Raw genomic sequence first — 22691 nt, forward strand, 5'->3', positions numbered from 1 at the left:
CCCTGGGCTGGGGAGCCCAACCCCACCCCCTCTGGCCTCACCGTGGATCTGCCTTCTCTGCCAGGCCACCTCCCCACCAGTGCCTGCAGGACACAGGACAGGGAGCCCCGAGGAGAAGGGCCAGGAAGGGCTGCTTCCTCCCCAGCCAGACCATGGGGCGAACAAGGGCCTCCGGCACTCACCTTGGGTCCCATCTCTCCAGGAGGGCCAATTGGCCCCTGGGGTCCCTGAGGGCCCTGGAAGATAGACAGACACATAGACAGTCGGGAGAAGCCAGCCTGGGCCCTCTTTGGGGTCTGAGGCTTGGTAGTGCAGTCTGGAGGGACAGGTGAGGGAGAGGACCATGGAGCCCGGGACTCTGCGGGTCTCACCCCCACCCCCGCTTCACTGAGGACCCTGGTCCCAAGCTCCCTCCTCACCTGCATCCAGCATCACCCCCAGCCTGTCCACCGGCACCCTCTCCTAGGCATCTCCAAAGGGCGGCCTCCCCTACTCAGAAGCCTCCAGTCGGGCTCCCGAGCCTCACTCACTCTGTGCCCTTGGCCTGGAATGCCGTTTCGCCCACCCATTGTTCCAAAGGGCATCTGCCCAAGCTTCCAGATGTGGGCTGCTCGATCTCCAGTCCTTCCCCTGTCCCCCGGATCCCTCCTCCCAAGCCCCAAGACGGCGCTCTCTTCATCACCATCAGTACAGCCACAGCCTCTTCATGGGGCTCCTCAACACAGGGTATACCTCCCCTTTCAGGGAGATCTCCTAAAAGGTCCCCTGTTTCTGTCCCCTCAACAGCTTCCTGTTGCCTCTGGGACAAAGAACTTAACTCCATCCATGGCTCTGGGTGACTGGCCCCTGTGACCTCAGCCCACCTTCCCCAAGGTCCAGCTGTGGCCACACCAGCCATGCTGGACTCTGCAGGGCCCGGACAGCATGTCGGTTTATCCGCATCCTGCCCTCTCTCCTTCGCAGACCTGAAGGACGCTGCGCCCTCCACTTTGCACTGTGCTAAGCACTCTCTACACACTTCCTTATTTCATCCTCGCCACAGAACGACAAGTGAGTAACCATTATTCCCACCTTACTTGCAAGAAAACTGAGGCTAGAAGGCAAGGGAGGTAGACCCAATCTAGAGCCCTGAACTTTCCCAGCCCAGGGTTCTCTCCCTGACCCGCGGCCTATCCATGGGGGCGGTAGAGCCCCGCACCGCCCCTCTCTAACCCGACTCGCGGTCTCATCACAGGACAACACCACCCCCCACCATCTGGCAGGTGAGGACGCAGCTGAGACCAGCCTGCCAGGGGCAAAGATGCAAACAGTGAGGGAATGGGCACTTACCGGTTCTCCTGGGAGGCCCTTGGCACCTGGGGGACCGGAAGGACCCGGGAGGCCCTGCAGGGACAAAGTAAGCTGACCTCAGTCCCTCACTGGCCTTCTCCGCCCTGCCTGGCCCCTAGGTCTCAGTCAAGCTGTCGTATTGAATAAGGGTCCTGCCACGTGACACATGGGAGCCTGAGTCCCAGAGGGGAACAGACAGGCTGGAGGGTCTTCAGGGCGGGAGTGGGCAGCTAGAACCTTCGGGATTTCCACAGCAGGATGAGAAAGGTGGCTAATGGGGCTATTTCCTCCCCGCCAAGTCCCACAGAGAGACAAACCGGCGGTGCTACTTACAGGAAAGCCTCGTGTGCCCAAGTGCCCTCGCTCGCCAGCCACGCCCTGGAAGCACACGTTGGCTGTTAGAAGCACGTATCACAGAACAGGGAGCGGGGCGAGGGGCTGGCAGCTTCGGCCTCACATACCTGCTGCCCGGGCTGGCCCAGTCTGCCCTGTGGTCCTGGTGGGCCCTGCAGGAAGCCAAGCATGAGGGGGGCAGTGGGTGCTGGGGAGGACTCTTCCCTGAAGGGACTCTTGCTTCCATGGGAGATAGAAAGAGCCTCGGGGGTCACCACATACACCCACCTCCCCAGCGTGCAGGTGGGCAAACTCGGGGGAGTGGATGGCCAGTGGCCAGGAGCTGTGGGTCAAGAACAACGGACCCCTGCGTCCCAATGGGGGCGGAAGCCGTCTCAGCAATCAGGGATTCTGGAAGGGCTTGGGGAATCAGGGGCCAGGCCTGATTCCGCCCCCCTCTCTCATTCTTGTCTCCTCTGTCTCTCTCACTCACGTGCTCTCTGTCTCTCTCAGTCCGATGGCTCATTCTCCCTTCCCTGCCCCCATGCTGGGGGCATGCCATCCCCAGGAAGGGTGGCCAGATGAGCTCTCAGGAGCATGCCCTGCAGCCTCTCAGGGATGCCCTGCTGTCCCCAAAGGGCCTGTTACAGAGGAGGCGGCGAGCCTGGATTCCTGACCCAGCACCCTAGGTCAGGAGACAAGAGGAAGAGGGTGGGGGTCAGTACCTTCAGGCCCTTAGACCCCTGCTCCCCAGCTGGTCCGTCTGGTCCTCGGGGTCCCTGGAATAGGAAAAAGGGGCTTTCACAGTGGACAGCAGGGGTCTCCCTTGGGCTGGGAACCAGGAGGGCGGGGCTGACCAGAGCCTTGAGTTCTTCCCTGCACAAGCAGGGGTTCCCTCCTCCTCTCTGCCTCCCACACACTCCCCACCCGCAGGTGGGTCAGCCAGAGCAATGTGCCTGCTAACACGGCTCTGCAGAGGGCTTGGAGTAGGTGGACGCAGTCAGAGACCCTACCGTTCTGGAGTGGGCCTGGTGGTAAATTTAAATCCTGTTTAAAGAAACCTTGGAGGGGGAAGAGCGGGGGCAGGGGGGTAGCGGTGGGGTGGGATCAGCCAGCCAACCCATTTCACAGATTTGGAAACTGAGGGCAGAGCCAAGAGACATGCAGCCATGTCCTGGCGGCCAGGTCTTCAGACTCTGTCCCCTGCTCTTCCCAGAGCACACGTGGGGTTGAAGCAGCTTGTGGACCACAGTCCTCGGGGGAACCTGACAGAGGACGCCCTGGGGAGGGTCTCCACATGGTCGGATGTGTGGAGCTGCCCCCTCTCCAGCCAGATGAGCAGCTACTCTGGCCCAGCTCACATGAGGAGGGACAGGCACAGGGCAGCTGTGGCTGGAGCCTTGGGCTCAAATCTGACCCTTGAGACAGGATGTCTGGTCTTTTGAGAACTGGGAGGCCCCTGGGGGCAGGCAGACTCTCTCCTTCCCCTTTACTGCACAGATGGGAACACTGAGGCCCTGCAAGGGAGGGAATTTGTTTACGGTCCCTTAGCATATAAGCAGCTGATATTTCCTGCAAGGTTCTATGGGCCTCCCTTAGGAACACAGATGAGGGTGCCCCGGGGTCCCCCATGGAGAACAGTGTAGTGTTCGTCCTATAGGGGCCAGAAAGGGTGTGTTGGAGGTTGGGAAGACAAGGAGGAGGAGGCTGTGAAGGAGGCTGGCCCACCCTAGTCTGGGGGTATAGAGACCAGCCACAAAAGGGGCCAGGGAGGCATCTCAGGGGAGGGGGTATGAGGGATGAGAAAACTGAGAAATCATTTAAATACTGGACAGGGATATTTTCAATTAATAATGGAACCAGAAAAAGTTATCATTCCATTTATCAGCTACTTGGGGCTCCCCATGTTTCAACTCCACGTCGCAGCCTTAAATAGTGCTCACAGATGGAATCAACCTGGGCCAGGAGACCACGTGGCTGGGAGTCTTTGCTCCTGGTGCCTCAGGCCTCCGCCCAGAACCACCAGGGGTCCAGCACCAGGCACAGTGCTGCTTAGGAAATACTGTGTCTAGGGGAAATTAACAGCTCCTGACTGAGCCTCAGTTGTACCATCTCTGAAATGGGAATAAGAAATCGCTCCCTCAAGGCAGGAAGTAATACACACGGGCAGCTCAGCATCTGGCATATAGTTAAGTTCTCAGAAGATCTGATCTTGCCAAAAGGGGCTGCAGGCTCCCTAAGGGCAGGGGCGCAGAGCAATGGCTGGCCTGGGCAATCTGGATTCAGGCCCCTCCTTAGTACAGGCAGCTTATATCAGGCTGAGAATGTTCATGGGTTCAAGATGAGGTTTGATTAGAGGATGTGGGTGAAAGTTCTGGTGTTGCTGCTGGCTTGCTGTGTGACCCCAGGGAAGCCCCTTTCTCTGCACCTCACTCTCAGGTGGATATTGTCAGACCACCTGTTGGACTTAACACCCCTGATTCATAGACAGGACCTGGTAGAGATGGAGATAGATGGAGATGCGGGGCATCCCAGGTCCTGAGACTTGGGACAGAGGCTGAGCTGATGACAGGCCTCTGGGTCCTCCAGAGACGAGCCCCGACCTCTGTTTCTACCTGAGCATAAACCTTCCTGGAAAGGGGCAGCTCTAGGAACACAGTGGAAGCCCAGAGGTGTTGATAGCTTGGCCTGAATCACATAGCACCCTCTTTACTCTGGAAATCAAAGTCTCTCTGTGAGAAAAGTTATGAGATCTATAATAATAATAATAGCATCAACAGCAGCAGCAATCATAATGAAAGCTATTTTCCTCATTTGACATATACGGAAATAGCCTGTGGCAGCCCTGATAGTAGGTGGAGGAACCAGCATGTGACTCTAAGTCAGCTGGATGCCCATTTTTTTCCACCACTACCTGTCTCTATTTATCAGTGGTGGGGGTGAGTTCCCCATCACAGGGGGTATGCAAGTCAGGGCCAGGGCACGGTGTCCCAGGAGACAATATCTAAAATCCCTCTTACCTGGGAGGCACTGCTATCCCCTGGGGGCACCTGGGGTTGGCTGGGGGAAATAGGACCAAGCTTTCTTGTCTGGGGAGAGGAGACAGTAGAGGGGCCCCAGCCAACCCCCCCTCCCCAGTACCCCTGTGCAGGGAGAGGGGAGCCTAACACTGCTCTGGGCCTCTCTGCAGCTCATCCTATGTCCTGCGGGTGCCCCAAACCTGCCCCTTCCTTCCCCAGGGCAACACTGAACACGGGAGGCAGGTCCAGGTTTCAGAGCCACAAATCCGTTCCTGTGTAGCCACTCCCCAGGAACAGGTTTGCAGTCACAGCTGGGGCTGCCTCCCAGCCAGGCTGGGCTTCTATTTTGGCGGGTAGGAGCCCCAGGGGATAGAAAATCCAGCCAATCACAGTTCTTGTGAATAAGGGATGAAAAGGGAGTGAACATGTGCCCAGCACTCGCTACGCACCACTGCCCTTCCAGGTGCTTACCATGGGCAGTGCTGGCAGAGGAAGTGTATCCCCACAGCCATCCAAAGAGGTCGGTTCTGCCGCTGACCCCTTTTATAGAGGAAAAGCTGGGGCTTCAGGGAGGGTAAGTCAGCTGCCCAAGGTCAGAGGGGAGGAGGAGCCGGGATTCAAAGCCAGATCTGCTGCGCTCTCAGCCCCGCTCACACGAGCAGAGCTCAGTGTAGGCTCTTGGGTCGCAGAATCCTCATGACTCTGTCAAAGTGGTTTTGGAGCGAGATAGCAGAGTCTCCCAAGTAAGAGGACTTTTAGACATTGTCTTCTGCAATATCCTGCCCCAGGCTCTCACCTGATACTCCCTGAGACAGGGAGTTCATCCCCACACTGATAAACAGTGACCGGTTAGTAGTGGGAAAAAATGGGCATTTGGCTGACTTGAGTTCCAATTCTGACTCCTTACAACTTCCACCTAATGTCAGCCACTGAGCCTTACAGAGAAACTGATGTGAGGGACTTTCCTCACCCCGAGGTGCCAATGCAGGGGGCCCAGGTTTGATTCCTGGTTGGGGAACTAGTTCCTACATGCCACAGCTAAAGATAATGCATGCCTCAAAAAAAGATCTGCATCTGGCAAAGAATGCTACACTAAGACCCGGTGCAGCCAAATAAATGGGGGTGGGGGAAGAAGCTGGCCTGAGGTCCCCGAGCTGGTCACTGGAAAGCCTGAGGTGTGCCCCTATGTGACCTATGGACCCAGACCCTGATCAGCAGCTCTACCAAGAAGAGCTAAGGGTCTGAGGCCCCATCCTGGCCGTGAACTTGACCTCTTAGTGCTCATTCTTCCACAGGCAGGGGGGTAGGGGAGTCAGGGGGTGGGGGAGATAGGCGGTGGGTACCGGGGCCCACCCTGCACGCGGGCAGAGAATAGGCAGGGCTTTGCAGGCGTCCAAGCTCATTTCCCAGAGTGTATTTGGGAAAACTGAGGCCCAGAGGGCAGCAAGGGCTTGCCAGGGTCACAGGGCAAGCCAGGAGCTACACAGGGAGCTGGCCCAGATTTGAGCTCTTTAACTGGCTCAGCGGGCAAGTCTCCAGTCCCCGCCTGCCCTGAGGGACCACGTTATCTATGAAGTGGCCAAACGTGGCCTGTCAGGCAGGGGACCAGGCATGGGGTCCCACAGGTTTTGCATTTCCACCAAGCCCAGCAGGGGGAGGGGGCTTGTGCTCCTGAAGTTCCCCTTCCAGCCCTGGAGATTCTGTGGTCGGGAACCTGGGTTTTCTCAAAGAGGAGATACCTTCTTCAAGTCACCACTGGGAAAGATGGTCACACGGCTGCGGGGAGCTCCGTGAGTTGACGGGGGCCTGAGCCTGTGCATCTGGCAGGTTGTGGGGGGCAGGGCAGCTCCCCCTCCCGCTAACCTGGCATCCTGGGGCAGGAGAGGATGTGCAGAGGGCCAAGGTGGAACCCGGCTGCCAACGGGCCTCAGCCACTGGCAAAGACCAGGATATGGCACAGGGAGGGGCCCTGTCGGGTCCAAGGAATGCCTCTAAATCTCACCTCTCACAGGCTGACTGCTCAGACCATCTGGTTCAGGGGAAATTGTTCAACTACTTGAAATTCAGCCAGGGAGAGAAGAGCCGTCTCAGATGCTCTGAATAAGCCTGAATACAGGCCGGGCAGCCTGCTCCGCCCGTGCCATCCTGTTTCCTTTCACAAAGCTGCTGTCCTGGCACCTGAACATCCACTGGGGGGAGGAAACCACCCCATCAGCCCTCCCTGCCTCCAAAAGAGTCAGATTCCCTGGGTTCAAAACACAGTCCTGCCACTTTCTAGCTGTGCAACCTAAGGCAAGTCACTCAACCTCTCTGAGCCTTACTTTCCTTTTCGGTACGATGAGAAGTAAGACTAGCATCTCTTCTTAATTATAGGGTCGTGTTGATGATTAACTAGGTCAAGGCATGTGATAGATAGTGTTCAGCACAGAGTAAGTATTAGTGACCACCTCTGGCTACCTTGTTCAGGCCAGCCCTGTGTAAAACCTTCTGTGGCTCCCCACTACCCTTGACGCACTGCCCATAGGTCTAGCTGTGGTGTTTGATGCCTTCTAATTCTTGGTTTCATTCCCCTCCCTGGCTCCTCTATTGAATGGGGATTCCTAAACATGCCACTCCAGCTCACCGTAGGGATTCCTTTCTTTCTGGAACCTGGCATCCGTTCAAGCATCTGCTTCTGCTTGAAGTGTTCCCTGGTACCCTGTCCAGGTGAGATGCCTCCCCCAGGCTCCCAGGCTGCCATCAATGTGTTAATGACCCTTTACTGTCTATTTGGCCTTGATGGAGCCACAAAGCCAAGCAGGGGTCCTGCGGGTGCTATTCTCATGATATCTACAGAACCTCTAACAATGGCTGGCCCCTAGGAGGTGCCTAATTGCAGGCAAATGAATGCATGAACAAATACAAGAACAGACAAAGCACTGGTGCCACAGAGCCCCGATGTGCCTACTGGATGGCAAGGCCTGGTACTCAGAAATGGGCTGCGAAAGATGAGTGGGGTTCCCACACTGAGAGTCACACCCAGCAGGAGCCCGGAACCCTGGCTGGGGCTCCGAAAGGCATAGATCTCAGGTCTGGGGTGGGCGGGGGAAGGATCAGGAGGGATCTCTCCAAGCAGGTGGCCCCTGCCAGCGTCTGCCCCAGGGGGCTGGCCCCCACTTACCCGGCGTCCCTTTGCTCCCCTCATGCCCGGTGGGCCTCGAGATCCTGGAGGACCCTGTGGGAGGAGAAAGAGTCTGGAGAAGCCCCTTTTCGGAAGCAAGTATAACACGGAAGAATCTGCCTGCAATGCAGGAGACTTGGGTTCAATCCCTGGGTTGGGAAGATTCCCCTGGAGAAGGGAATGGCAACCTACTCTAGTATTCTTGCCTGGAGAATCCCATGAACAGAGGAGCCTGGAGGGCTACAGTCCATGGGGTCACAAAGAGTTGGACACAACAGAGAAATTAACACTGGGGGATAACACGGAAGGCCAGGCTTGCAACTTCAGACAGGCACTGCTCGGGAGTGGCCCCTCCTGAGCCCAGCAATTCCAGAAAGAAACACTAAGCACTTAGCCCAGTGGGAAGGAAGGTCTGTCGCACCCACCACCACCCCCGCCCCCACCCAGAGAATCAGTCAAGGAGCTGCCACCTTGAGCAGGAGTCAGTGCCTGGGAACCCAGTAGCCAGGAGAAGGCATCCTGGATGGACAAGCCACTTCCTTCTTTATCTCAAAATCAATAACCAGAAGCTAGGAAGACATTCTTGACCAAAGCCTCCTCCAACGCCCACTTCACTCTTTTCTCTCTCCATCACTCAGAAGCATATGAAACAGTCCCAAGTCCTGTTTCCTGCCCTGACCTGGAATACTACCTGAAAGCATCCAGAAGCCTCTGAAGAGGGCAGAAAGAGCCAGAAGGCAAGGGGCAAGAGAGGGCAGAGCCAGACCAGGGCCCTGCGGTGAGGGAGGGTGAACGGGAAGCAGGCATGGAGCCGGGAGGGGCGGAGGGGAGAGGCTGAACAGAGGAGAAGAGGGTGGGGGAGGCATAAAGGAGGGAGCAGGGTCTGGCCCAGGGAGGAGGCCCGGGTTATCTCGTCTTGATGAAGGGATGACAAGAAGAGACAGGGAGGGAGGAAAAGAAAACACAGAGCTGGCCTTGTTCCTGGAATTCCCAGCACCTGGCCCAGAGCAGGCCGATGACAAGGATTTCGGGAAGGACTGGAGAAGACAGGATAGGAAGGGAGGGATGGAAGGTGAACAGAGGAAACAGGCCACCTCACTGCTTGGTTCCTCCCCGCCCCCAGCCCCAGCTACACGTGCCAGGCTGTCAGGCTGCCTCTTCACCCCATGCACGCCAAGGACCCCTCCAACAGCTGCAAGAGCCTCCCAGCTCAAGCAGCGATTCTTGGACTGGGCGTGCTCCCTTTCCAAGAAGAGGTGGCCTCATCCCCCACGCTGAATACCAGGGAGAGGCCCAGCTCAGTTTGGGGGCCTCAGGAAAAACTCTTCTTTCTACTCTCTTTCCCAGGCCTTGAGGGGTGCAGACCCAACTGCTAAAGAGCCAAGGTGAGGGGCTGGATGCCAACCTGACCCCTTGTCAGCAGAGCAAGCAGGGTGTGGACCCAGGCTTGGCCCCATAAAAAGAGAGATCAGACTTCCGAATGATGAAGAACATGAAGACTGGGTGAGAAGCACAGACTATTTTATAGAGGGATCCCAGACTGCAGAAGGCATGCAATTGCGTCACTGGGAAATTTCAGGAGCCAAGTCTTAACTCAGAGGCAGTAGGGTGCTTAAAAGAGCAGACTGTTCCACACGAGAACTAGGTTCAAATCCTGACTCTGCCACTTACTAATTTTGTGACCTTTTGCAAGTGGCTTACACTCTCTGGGCCTCAGTTTCATCATCTATAAAATGGGTATAAGAGAGTTTTTGCCTCCTATAGTTGCTAGGAAGATGAAATGACTTGGAGGTCCTCAGTAAAAGGTTGCTGTCAGCTCTCTCAAAGGGGGAAGAGGTCAGAAACTGAGGGACCCAGGGTCTGACTACTCTCCCTCCAAGTAATAGAGGTAGTAACCCTGGCTGACCTCAGTGAACGGTAGAACATGGATGTTACAGAGATTGGAAAAGTGAAAAATGCCAATCAGCTATGGACAGTATTATCAGAAATGTCAGTTTCATAGTAATAGTCTTACTAATAATGGTAGAAGTTATCATATCTAACAAACAGGGATAGTAATTACTATTGTTCCCATTCATTAAGCACTTACTATACGCAGGTAGTTTGCTAAACATTACATCATGCGTGGTATCATTTATGTCTCACAACAGTCTCATCATGAAGGTGGTAATATGCCGACCCACAGATGGGGAAACTGAGGCTCAGAGATGCTATAAATGTTGCCAACAATCTCACAGCTAACAAAGAGGGAGACAGGATTTGACTCAAAGTGTCCAATTCTAAAGCTTTCTGGACTTCCATGCCATCATACTTCCTCAGGGGTACTGGGGGCAGCTGGGTGTCCAAAGAGACCCAAGTGTCCAGCCCCACACTGTAACAGAGGAAGATCAGTGGCAATCTTGGGATCTGAAGGCAGCAACTCACTGTCTGACCTCACTAAGTCAGAGCCAACTCATTGAACAGATGGGAGCACTGAAGAAATGGGATGGGGTGGGGCCAGAGAGCCATGGAGGCGGGGAATGCAGAGGAGGCCTGCTGCTTCCTTCTATGCACTGGGCTGAAGGCCCTGCTGTTTTCTCATCTCCTTCTGGCCTTCTTTTTTGTCCCATCAATTCTTCTCAGACTTTCTTCCTCCCATTGGACAGATGGGCAGACTGAGGCTCAGGGAGGTCCAGACCCAGGGACACAGCTAGGATTTGATGATAGAGCCCCAGCATCCTTGTTCTCTGATTCAGCCTTGCCCTGAGCACCTCCCACACTCCTGACCTCCAAGCACACCATCTCCAGGAGCACCTGCTGGGCCCTGGTCCTCGGGCCCTCTGAGCACCGGGAAGGAAGGTAGGCCAGCAGCCTTTGGGCTGGATGGGCTAGGACCCTCAGATGGATGCCTCAGTCTGCTAACCAGTCTCTCCACCCCCAGGCCAGATGTTAACTTTTTCCCTCCTTCTCACAAACAGGGGGAAACCATGCCATCAAGAGCCCAGAGCGCTGGCTTTTGATCCTAGCTCTCCACTATGAGCTTTTCCCCTCATCAAAAGGATTGTGGAGACTTTCCTCATGGCCCAGTGGCTGCCAGTGCAGGGGGCCTGGGTTCAATCCCTGGTCAGAAAACTAGATCCCACATGCCGCAACCAAGAGTGTGCACGTGGCACCTAAAGATCCCACAGGCTACAACTAAGACTTGGCAGGGCCAAATTTTAAAAAAAAAGGCTATAGAGGACTGGCAGGGCCACCTGGTGCCCAGAACCTCAATCTCTGGATGACGCTTATACCAGGCTTCCCTGGACTAGCGCTCTGTATTGCCCCTCAGCACCCAGCACTGCCTCTGCCACCCCTCCCTGCCTTGGGATCCTCAACAACACCCCTGATACTTCAGTCATCACGAGAAGCCCAGAACCCTGGCATCCTTGGACCCTCCGCCCATCTGTCCCAGCATTTCCCATCTTCTCCCCTGCTTTCTCCAAAGCAGTGGTCGCTTATCTACCACCTTCTCTTTCCCCAAGCCAGAAGACGAGCTCCTAAAGGGCAAGGACAGCTTTCTGCCCTGTTGCTGGCACCTCCTGGAACGGACATGTGACACGGAATTTCCCGAGTGCATGAGGAGAGCAACGGCAGTGCTCACGGCCCTGACACTCCCTGCATGACTGTCCCTATGTAATGGACATCAGCTGCCTGGTTTCATCTCACCTGCGTGCTCACACTATCATGACCAAGATTATTTTATCTATTTTTTCAGATAAGCACAGTTCAGGCACACAAAAGTTCAACGATCTGCTCTGGCAATATAGTGGGAAGCTGGGATTTGACCCAGGTCTGCCTGGCATTGAGACCTAGACTCCACTGTGACGCAACAGTGAAGTCTGAGCTCAGCGAACACGAAGGCTTTGCTTACCGGAGGTCCAGGCTCTCCTGGGTTTCCCACCACACCTGGGGTTCCAGGATGGCCCTACCAAGAAAGAGATGAACAAGGAGGAATCAGTTCTGGAAGGTTCCTCTTCCATGTGTAGTCCTGCCTCGGCCAGCTCCGACCCAGCCCAGGGCTATGTGGGCAGCAGCCAGGACCCCGGGAGGAAGGATCTGGTCATTGTGAAGGCCTGGGGTTCCCAGAGGCAGGCAGACGACAGCAGAGCTGTCACTGTAGCTGGGACAGGAGAGGGCAAGGGGATGCAGACTGCTCCTTACCATCGACCCCTTGGGTCCGGGCGCGCCTGGGGGTCCCATCATGCCCCGGTCACCCTGTGATGGAGACAGCAATTCAGGGAGGTCACGGCAGTGGGCGGCTCTGTGGGGACAGGTGCAGAGTGCCCTCCGGGGACTACAGAGGGACAAAGACTTGTCCGAGGTCTATGGCCACATCACCCAGAGTCATCAGAAGCCAAGACGCCCAGCAAAGTGTGGCCATGGGCACTTAATGTGGTTCGAATCCCAGCTCTGCCACTTCCCATCTGGGTGACCTTGAGCAAGTCACCTCCTCCACTGGAGCCTTGGTTACCTGGTCTGTAAAACACACCTGCTGGCATTCATAAGGCAACTTAAAGAACTGGGATGCTTTTTTAAAAGGTAAATCTGCCCCCCCCTGTTGCCTGCCCCGTGCAGTGTCAGTTTACAGCTGTGAGCAGCCCAGACCACAGGGATAACTCTCACAGACATCTGGCTGCACTTGCGGGTATTGGCCAGAGGGCAGGGTAGTGCTGGGACAAGTGACAATGGTTCTTTGAGGGTCTGGAAGGCCAACAAAAGGAGGAAAGGCCAGGGAGAGAGGTCTGAAATCCCCAGGGCAACTGGCCCCTTCACCTTTTTAACATTTTGAAACACAAGCTCTATTTGCTTAGATATTCCCTCCAATGTGACTTACCTTTTCTCCCATGATTCCTGGCTCCCCGACCAGACCAATGAATCCCAGAAGTCCCTAGAAGAAACATGTACAAAAGCAAGAGAAAGAAGGAAGCAATGTGAATTCAGGGATGCGCTGAGTTTCAAAGACAACTGGCCCAAATCTCTCTGGCATTGGAGTCGTCTCCTCGTGTCTCCCGCCCCGTGCCCGGTGATCCAGCTGGTGTGGGGCTGCCACCAAGGAGAGAGCTGTCTCTGTGGGCACCGTCCTGACTTCCTTCACTCCACCAGATGGTTCTGATTTCAGAGCCAAGCTGTGGGGCTGCTGCCAGCATCCCTGGGAGCACCACACATTCTTTCCTCGCCAGAAGCTGGGAGGCGGCCACGTTTGGGGAGGGGATGGGATGGGGGAGTCAGCGGGGGAGCAGGGGCAAGGTCCTTAAGCGGTGCTGGGAAGAGTGGTGCTTGTGAGAAATCTGTCCCCATCTTTCGGGGTTCTGGGGTTGTTTCAAAGAGAGAAACAAACCTGCTGGCTGGAATAGAAACACCCTAACAGCCTCTGCCAAAAGACCTGATTGAAATCTGGGAAGTGGAGGCCCTTTTACTGTCTTGTGAAAGGCTTCCTCTCATTTCTGAAAGGGCACACACACACTGTAGTTCCTGTTGCTCTTTTTAACTTCACTGGGTGATAACTGGCCCCTGTGTTCCAAGGCTCTTCTAGGTGGCTGTAGGCTTTGCTCGCTGCCCTGCGCAGGCAACTCGCTCACGCCCAGCAAAGATGAAGGGCTTAGTTAGAGGAGGGAGTCAGACAATTGTCAGTCCAGACCCCACTCTCTTCAGGAAAATTCCAGCAGATGGAGGTCTAGTGTGGTACAAGGGTTGCAAACGTTGTTTTCGAAGATCCCAGGTTTGCAGCCAAGAGTTTCTGGGAGAATTAGGGAAGACCGAGGGATGAGTGGATTGGTCCCATAAAATCTGCTCCCTGTCCCCAAAGCATATCCAGAAAAAACATGAGACCTTAAAACCTGATCAGAAACAGATTGGAAGTTGTTCACTAGGCAGTGAAGCTGGCCAGGCAACTAGAGGGAAGAAAAGGCACCGGATTCCCAAGGGTCAGCTCTGCGGGGCTCAGTCTTAAAGTCTCAGTTCAGACCAGGACTGTGTGCGTCCTGCAGCTGCAGCCTAGAATGCAATGCTGACTGTGTGGCCCCGAAGCCCATGCACCTGTCACTCCAACGCATGTGGCCACGAGCAGGGCACAGGTCTCACTGGTACTTCAACCCCATCACCATATGGTGGGGGGGGCCTGGTTCCCTGGGTTCAGAGGCCCTTCAGGGTTGAAGTATGAGACGAGAGGGATGAGGTTCAAGGTATGAGATCACAGCTAATAAGTCAGAGAAAATGACCAAGTATTTGTCTTTTGCAACAACCTACTTTAAAAATTAAATTTATATTTAAAAAAATTAGATCATGTTCAAGGTGATAGGGGGTCCCCTAGTGACTCAGACAGTAAAGAATCCGCCTGCAATGCAGGAAACATGGGTTAGATCCCTGGGTCAAGATGATGCCCTGGAGAAGGGAATGGCAACCCACTCCAGTATTCTTGCCTGGAAAAGTCCATGGACAGAGGAGACTGGTGGGCTACAGTCCATGGGGCCACAAAGAGTTGGACATGACTGAGCAACCACCACTTTAACCTACTTTCAAGGTGAAAGCAATAGTAATAACAACAGCTGTCACTTAGGGCCGAGCCCTGTAACTGATACTTTATCTACGTCATCACCATTCAGCCTTTAGGTCTGTGGACCCTGGGGAAAGTGCAGAGCCTCTAAACCTCATGTGTAGAGTGAGGGAACTTACAAGAAATGGTTTACCCTTCCTCCCGGGGTTGTTCTGAGTATTGGTGATAATGCATGGCACATGTAGGCACTCTATAAATGGTACTTCCCTCCCATCCTATTCTAATTTATTTTAAAAGGCCACGGGGTTAAGACAGAGGCCTGAGCTCCCCACAAGGGAGCAGTCAGACGTTTAGAGGACACTGAGTAAAGGGATAAAAACTGCTCTGTTAAAAAGCCCCGGCCTGACTGGCCCAGAGAAACAGAAATTTCATAGCTACTTTAAATTTATGAGTTGTTGGGTCCTGAAAGGCAGGCAGGTCATAAACTTCAAATAAAAAGCCCCCCACCCCACCCCCCACCAAAATCCTAATGAATAAGGGCCATACAGCAAGTGCCCCATTCCCTGCCCCCACCCCAGAACAGGCCCCCCTCCCCACCGGGAGCACTGTTCCAGAACATCCTGGCACGCATGGAGCTGAGGCTGGTCCAGGGAAGCCTGCCCCTGAGGCCCAGGGCTTCCACCTGGCGGGGCTGGTGGAGCAGCAGCCCTGAGAGCTGTGGGCACAGCTGGCTTCTTTTGGCTGGCATGGGGCAGGGGGCGGTACTGTCACCTACAGCAGACACTGCCTGGGTGAGATCCAAGTCCCCTGGGCTGGGGAGCAAGCCGGGCTGTCCTCACACAGCCTACAGATAAAGGCCTGTTGTCGACTATGGGAGTTTTTCTCCCTCCCTCCCTGCTCTCATGACCTTCTGCTGGGTGCTGGGGGATGCAGCTGGGAACCAGACAGTCGTGGATGCTCTGCTGGACTAGACATCTCAGGCTTAGGTGTTGAGATGCCTGGCTTCACCCTGGACAGAGCTTCTTAAAGGCAAGGCCCATGATTTGTAAATATCTTTGTGCACCCAGCACCTAGGACAGGGCCCAGCAGGCTGGCTGCACTCTGTTAAAGAAACAGCAAGGACTCAGAAGGCCAAGGGCTTTTAGTGTCTTCAGGGCAGGTCATGGGAATCCAGCAGGCCTGAGTGTCAACCTGGGCTCTGACTGTGATGGCACTCCCTGGGAGATCACGGTCTAAGTACTTAACTTCTCAGAGCCTTGGCTTCCTCACTTGCAAAATGGGGATAGTAGTACCTACTGTCATAGGATTGCTAGGGAACTGCTGGGGATGGTATGGAAAGTGTTTGGCACACAGCCTGGTCCCTAACAGGTGCCTGATAAATGTAGTAGATAAGGAGGTCCTTCTACTCCTCCCAGGGATCCTCTGATTCTGCCATGAACGGGGAAAGGCCTGCTTCTTCCCACATGGAGTAGGGGCTGAGGGAACAGCAGGCTCGGCTCCAGGCCTGCCTCACAACTCAGAAAGGTCTCTGTCTTCCCTGCTCAGCTGACTGGGCAGCTAGCTGAGGTCTCTACTGAACAAGTGTGCCTGCGGTCGCCCCAGGCCAGGTTCCCACTCCTCCTGCCCATTCCTTGCTTACTTGGTCATCTAAGTTAAACCTCTGCGTGTGTGCGTGTGCGAGTGTGTCCTTGCTTAGTCACTCAGTCACGTCCGACTCTTTGTGACCCTTTGGACTGTAGCCCTCCAGGCTCGTCTGTCCATGGGATTCTCCAAGAATACTGGAGTGGGTTGCCATTTCCTCCTCCAGGGGATCTTTAACACCCAGGGACTGAACCCTCTTCTCCTGTTATCTCCTGTATGGCCGGTGGATTCTTTAGCCACTGAGCCATTCCCCTCCCTAAATCCCAGACTTGTTAGTGTGGTCAAGGAGGATCCAGGGGTTCTCAGTCTGGGGTCCCTGTAAGGCTCCATGGATGCATTTCAGGGGTCCATGAACTTGAGTGGAAAAACTACAACTGTCATTTTTGCCAGCCTCTAGTTGAAGCTGAGCACGTCCCTCAAACATGAGCTTAAGGCATGCAGGCAACATATCCACAGCACCGGTCACGGTCACAGATCTTTACACTTCACGTCACAGTCCTTGCTGCAGAGAGCTCCCAGTGTATCAGTGAGGCCGGTCACCACTTCAAAATTGAGGTCATTATCGGACCTGCCATTAGATCTCGTTATTCAAGGCAAGAATAAAGAAGCATATGTTTGAGGAGATCACAATGTAACATAATCTCACATTTGTATTTCAATATAATTCATTTCCTTTGTAGTCTTTTGTTTTGTATTTTGTGCATTTAAAGAAGTTCTCTGTTCTGAGATGGTTAGATAGCATCACCGGGGGACTCAATAGACATGAATCTGATCAAACCCCGGTAGACAGTGAAGGACAGTGGAGCCTGGCGTGCTGCAGTCCACGCAGTTGCAGAGTCGAACACAACTTACTGACTGAACAACAAATTCTGAGAAGGGGTCTATGAGCTTCTCCAGCCTGCCAAAGGGGTCTAAGGAACAAAATAAAAGGTTAGGACTCCAGGATAGAGGGATTTCAAAGGAAGCTTTGTGCTCTGCCATCCTAGGATTCCAAGTATCTATTTCCCAAGGGCCCTACCATGAGCATAACTATGAAATTAAATTTGCTGAACGTATTGCCTTTTTTTTCCAATCAGGAAATACATCCAGGCCGCGGCAGCCCTTCCAAACTCCTGGGCTTCCCACAGAATGCGCTCGAATGACACTGGAAAGGTTTCAAAAATCCAGTCCTCCCCTGCTTTAATTCCTTTCTTCCCCCCAACAGATGTTGCAGGCCTGGTGAGGAAGCTCCTCATGTGCGTGACTCTCAGCAGAGTCAAATTCTCAGCAGAGACAAATTCTTCTGGGTCCCCAGCATCATTCCCCTTCCAGCTCGAGGCAGCCCCTGGCTGGGTTCAGAGGATGGGGTCCTTCTTTAAAGGAGTGGATGAGACTGCTACCTTCTGACCTGACCTACGAGCCCAGAGCTTATGCTTCCAGGAGGCGCCGGGCTGCAGAGCAGGGCCTAAGGCCGGTCATCCACTCATCAGCCTCTAGTGCCAAGGGCCCTGGACCTCAACACTGAAGGTTATATTTCTCCAACTTCCTTTTCAGTGATCACGTGCAACCTCCTCTCCGCTTCAGACCCTGGCCTGACTTCCAGCATAGCCAGAGCCACTGATGTGAGTTTTGTTTTCTTTATAATTTAGGGATGCCTGGACCGAGAGCCCCTGGCACACGACTCTGCTTCTCTACTCTTCCGGCCCTCCCATTATATGGAGCACGGGTGGTGACTGTGAAAGGGCTCTTCCACTTTGCACGTTCTGGGAACAAAGTCACGTAACGTCTTTTGGGCGAGTGCCCCCAGAACATCTGCAGAGTCAGGCTGTGGGGAAGAACCGTGGGGACTGAGATCCATGGCTTTCTCAGGCAGTGACCTCACCTCCCTAAGAGCCAGAGTTTGTCCATGTCAGTGAAGCGGGGAGATGAGCCGTTTAGGGTTAGATAACCCTAACCTGACCACTCTAGCTGGGGTTGGGGATGAATGAGCTCCATGTATGTGCTTCCCACAGCTAAGCCCTCAGTAAAGGGAGCCAGTAGGGTCTGAGACGGTGGTGACTCACCTGCTCGCCCACAGGCCCCGGCCGTCCAGCATCACCTGGCTCGCCCTGCAGAGAAACAGAGGAGGGTCACTCGGGAATGGGTGGCAGGAGTCCAGGCCTCCCAGGAGACACCCAGGTCGACTGGCCTTAGTCCCCTCTGGTGGGGATGAACCAAGAAACTCAACTGCAGTCTGGCCTTGGAAACTCCAAACAAATGGTAGGGACAAGGGACGCTGGGATAAAACCTCCTCTGGCCCCAGGGATGATCCTAGTCATCATTCCCTTGGAGAGGCCCTGGGCAGGTTACCTGGCATGGGGTCTATATCTCATCTGGGACCCCCATCAACCCACGGCATTCAGCGGGAGACGGAAACTGAAGCTCACAGAGGTGAAGTGACCTGCTGAGGTCACACAGCGAGCTGGAAGTAGGGCTAGAGCTGGAACTTGGGTCTGACGGATGGAGATCCCGTGCTGCACCAGGGTGAGCAGGGAGCTGGGGAATCAGGGCACTGGATTCTCAGAGCTCTGCCACCAGCTCACAAGTGACACGGAACGGTCTCGTCTCTGCTCTGGGCTCGGCGTCCCCACTCATAAATAAGGAAAACAGAACTCATTTGCCTGCAAGCTCTCATGTGCGCTGTGTCTTATGTCACGTCCGTCATGTCCAACTGTGACCCCATGGACTGTAGCCCACCAGGCTCCTCTGTCCATGGGGTTCTCCAGGCAAGAATACTGAAGTGGGCTGCCATTTCCTCCTCCAGGGGATCTTCCCAAGGATCAAACCCTCGTCTCTTACGACTCCTGCTCTGACAAGCGGGTTCTTTCCCACTAGCACCACCTAAGAAGTCCCCAAGCCCTCACACTGGGTGGCCTTTCGAGACCTTGCCTGTCAGCTTTACCCCAAGCTGGGGTGACTCCCACTCCTTCCGCAGCCATGGCTGCCCTGGCGAGCAGAGCCGTGGGATAAATCTGCCCGGGGCCCCATCACCACTCCCACCACAGAAACCCAGCTGGTATCTGAGGGAGAAAGGCCCAGGCCTCAGAGGGCAGGACGTGGGCTCGGACCGGCCAGGATTTGGGCTCACAAATGGATGGGGTTCACAGTGATCCCGGCTCAAACCTTAGCCTCCCTTCCAAGTCTGCCCCCAGACCTCAGGCTTGAGACCCCCAGAGGAGCCAGACAGACACAGACTCAGAGGCCATTTCTCCTGAGAGGAGGGCACTTGGATGGCCTGGCCCCCCTAGTTCCACCCTAACCCTCCGTGTGTTTGCCCAGCTGTCAACTCGGCCCAGCGATCCCTGCCCGCGATGGCCAGGGAAATCCAGCCTTCAAAGGGAATCCCTGCAAAGGCATTAAGCTGCCCATGTGTTGAGGAACATAATCTCCTACTGGGGCCAGTTCTTTTTCATTTTGATAACTTCCAAAAAACTGTTAATAAGTGAAATGCATATTTATGGGAGATGATGGGGAAAATACAGAAGCCCAGAGAGGGAAATGGAAATCTCTGATAATCCCACTACCCAGAGCTAACCCCCATCCACGTTCCAGCCTTTGCCCTGAGCCTTCAGGAACGCGGTTCAGCCAGCCCCGGCCACGGGCTCCTGCTGCACCATTCCACCGTGCGACTTGCTTCCCACGCGCCCACCACCACCCCTGCAACACACGGGCATCTTCCCGTCTTGTCAATCCTCCCAGCACGCCGTCTTTGGTGGCCGCGCTGTGCCCCATGACTTGAACACTGGTCCCCTGGTGGACACTGAGATTCTGTCCACGTTTTCCTGTTACTCATACACACTTTGTGATAAACAGAGACCATCTCCTCTGCTTTTCACAACAGGTCAGGAATTCAGGGGTCATCCTAGAGCCTCATCGGTTGGCTCCCCCTCTCTCTTCTCCTCCCCAGGTGTTCCCTCCTCCCCCTTCCTGCCACGTCACTTCCAGGTGCCCTCACCTTCAAGCCATCCGGGCCAGGTCTTCCAGGAAACCCCTTCCTGCCAGGTTGACCCTGCAACAGGGAGGAGTGAGTGAGAGAAGCCAGGAGGGGCAGGGACACAGAGCCCCAAGGTCACCAGGCTGCCAGCTGTCCTTGGGGAGCCAGGGAGAGTGGTCAGCTGTGTGACCTTGGGAAGCCTCCCCTCCCAGGCTGGCTTGTTTATTAATGGGAACGATGAAAACTGCTTTCAAGGAGTGAGGAAAAGGAAGGGACTGGAACAGAAGATAAAGGACACAGGGGCATGGAGCGTTTATGCCAGTAGTTCTCAAACTGTTGTGCCGGGGTCCTCTGGGGGACCCTGAGACCCTTTCACAGGAAATTCACAGGGTCAAAACTATTTTCATAAGAATATTAAGATGTCATCTGCCCGTGTCACTCATTTTCATGAATGCAAGTGGAGTTTTCCAGAGACTACATGGCACGTGGTTTTATCCACAGATGGAACGCAGAGGCAGACTGGAGAATCCAGCTGACTCCTATTAAGCCAGACATTAAAGAGATTTGCAAAAAATGGTAAAACAATGCCACTCTTTTCGTTAGATGATTTTTGTTTTGGAAAATATAGCTTTGGGAGGAGGGGTAAAACTATTATTTTTGTTAACATGAAAAGAGCTGGTTGTTAATCTTGAATGAATTGTTTAAAGCATTTAAAATTTCTTGGTTTTAAGTACTCATGTCAATAGATGTAACCCATGTAAAGAAAAGCATTCAAGGTCCTCAATCATTTCCAAGGATGTCAAAAGGTCCCAAGACCAAAAATATCTACAAACTGCCAATTTATGAGATTGAGACTGCAGGTGTCTGGGCATACACCTTTCTGGAAGACCACCTGAAGCAGTAGAGAGAAGTCAGATTCAGATTCCAGGGAGGGTATCCTGGCTTCCTGGCTGTGAGATTCTGGGATAAGTTTTTTACCGTTTTTTTTTTTTTTTTTAATGGCTGTGACAGGTCTTAGTTGTGGCGTGCGGGCTTAGGTGCCCCTTGGCATCTTGGATTTCAGTTCCCTGACCAGGGATGGAACCCATATACCCTCCATAAGAAGGTGGATTCTTAACCACCGGATCACCAGGAAGTTGCCTGGGCTATGCTCTTTGAGCCTGAGGGCCTTGAATGATACTAAGAAAGGCAGTGCCTTTCTCAAGGGAGAATCAAATGAATGGAAATGGACGCAATGCACCTGCACACAGTAGGTGCACAGCAGCTTCTTGCTTCCTGTCTCTCTCTTCTGGGGTCTGTCCTCACCCCCACCTTGGCAGGCCCAAGGCTCTCATAGACGACTTCTCTCCAGAGCACCACCCAGATGATGCCCGCCTGCATACAGCTGGCTCAGTACCAACAAATCCCACACCCCCAGGCCAGCAACACTCACCTCCAAGCCAGGGACCCCTGGTGGCCCCATGGGTCCCTCATCTCCCTAGGGTCAGGAGACACGAGAGAGGAGAAAAAGGAGAAAGTTAATTCAGCGGGAGTCTTGGAGAACTTGACCTGTCAGGAGGGCAAGAGGTGGGCACAGGAGAGCCCTCCCTAGCTGAGAAATGATACACCTGGGCCCCCTGCCTGGCCCCACCCAGGGCAGAGGCCTAGAGGCCAGACCACACGTGGGCTTCTGGGTGAATGGGGCTCCCCCTGTCACGTGAATGTGGTCAGTCTGGGTTGGCAGTAGTGCTGGACAGGAAAGCCAAACCCTATCATATGCTGTTTGAGCAGAGCCCCAGACTGCAGCTCAAAGATATGGGCTCTGTTCCGAGCTCTGCCATTTACTCGGTGGCAGATGTTAGCCGCACCATGCCTCAGTTTCCCCATCTGTAAAATGGAGCGGGACAGAGAGTATCGTCTTAAACACTGATAAGTACCACTCTGCTTGACCCTCCAAATTGTATGTCATTATTTTATAGTTAGGTTAATCATGTTCCCATGAGTTAGAGTTACTTGCTCAGTCGTGTCCAACTCTTGGCGACCCCATGGACTGTAGCTCGCCAGGCTCCTTCCTCTCTCCATGGGATTTCCCCAGCAAGAATACTTGAATGGGTTGCCATTTCCTTCTCCAGGGGATCTTCCCAACCCAGGGATCGAACCCAAGTCTCCTGAATTGCAGGCAGACTCTTAACTGTCTGAGCTACCAGGGAAGCCCCATTGCAAATGGGGACTTGCAAATGTAATTATCTTTTATTTTTTGTCTGGCTATTGATTGTGAAAACTGATAAACATCTTTACTATTGTGATTATGTTTAAACAAACAAACAAACAAACAAACCCACTGATGAGTAACCTGAGTTCCTAGAGGACAGCCATGATCTCTTATTCTTTTTTGACACCACAACCCCCAGCATCACTCAGGATGGGTGTGCCCAGGGTCTAGTGGGTGTGTGGTTTGGGAAGGCAGGGAGGAGGGCCTGAGAGGGGGTAACAAATGGAGGCATGAATGAATGGACGAGTGGACAGATGAATCAACGGAGATGTGAGTGAGTGGTGAGCATATTGAGAGTCTGCTTCAGTGATAATGTTGTAATGTGAACGTCAACGGGAGCACAGGCTGGTGCCATCTTTCCCTCCCACCCTCCTGCCCACTTCCCACCCATGGAGATGCCTCAGGCCCTCCCGCAGGCTCAGGGAGCTTCCAGACTAGCCCCTCTGGCATGCCAGGCCTAACCAAGAGGCCCCCTCCAGAGCCCACTCCCC

The 22691-nt window shown here is 54.3% G+C and overlaps 1 protein-coding gene across 5 annotated transcripts in view; it reads right to left on the reverse strand.

Annotated features, from left to right (window-relative positions):
* COL27A1 (collagen type XXVII alpha 1 chain) overlaps positions 1-22691 on the reverse strand; it is a 151600-nt gene that overhangs the window by 44000 nt on the left and 84909 nt on the right. For 4 of the 5 annotated variants that reach the window (XM_042242831.2, XM_042242832.1, XM_027964087.2 and 1 more), the window contains 12 exons: positions 21382-21426; positions 19971-20024; positions 18040-18084; positions 12698-12751; positions 12025-12078; positions 11735-11788; positions 7843-7896; positions 2388-2441; positions 1791-1835; positions 1663-1707; positions 1330-1383; positions 183-236 (listed from right to left, as the gene is read on the reverse strand). In XM_042242831.2, coding sequence (XP_042098765.1) covers positions 183-236; positions 1330-1383; positions 1663-1707; positions 1791-1835; positions 2388-2441; positions 7843-7896; positions 11735-11788; positions 12025-12078; positions 12698-12751; positions 18040-18084; positions 19971-20024; positions 21382-21426 — 612 coding nt within the window. The remainder of the gene's footprint in view (positions 1-182; positions 237-1329; positions 1384-1662; positions 1708-1790; positions 1836-2387; positions 2442-7842; positions 7897-11734; positions 11789-12024; positions 12079-12697; positions 12752-18039; positions 18085-19970; positions 20025-21381; positions 21427-22691) is intronic. The other variant, XM_060408850.1, reaches the window with a different exon arrangement.

Source organism: Ovis aries, chromosome 2 (assembly GCF_016772045.2).
Source record: "Ovis aries strain OAR_USU_Benz2616 breed Rambouillet chromosome 2, ARS-UI_Ramb_v3.0, whole genome shotgun sequence".
In the NCBI taxonomy this organism is placed as follows: domain Eukaryota; kingdom Metazoa; phylum Chordata; class Mammalia; order Artiodactyla; family Bovidae; genus Ovis; species Ovis aries.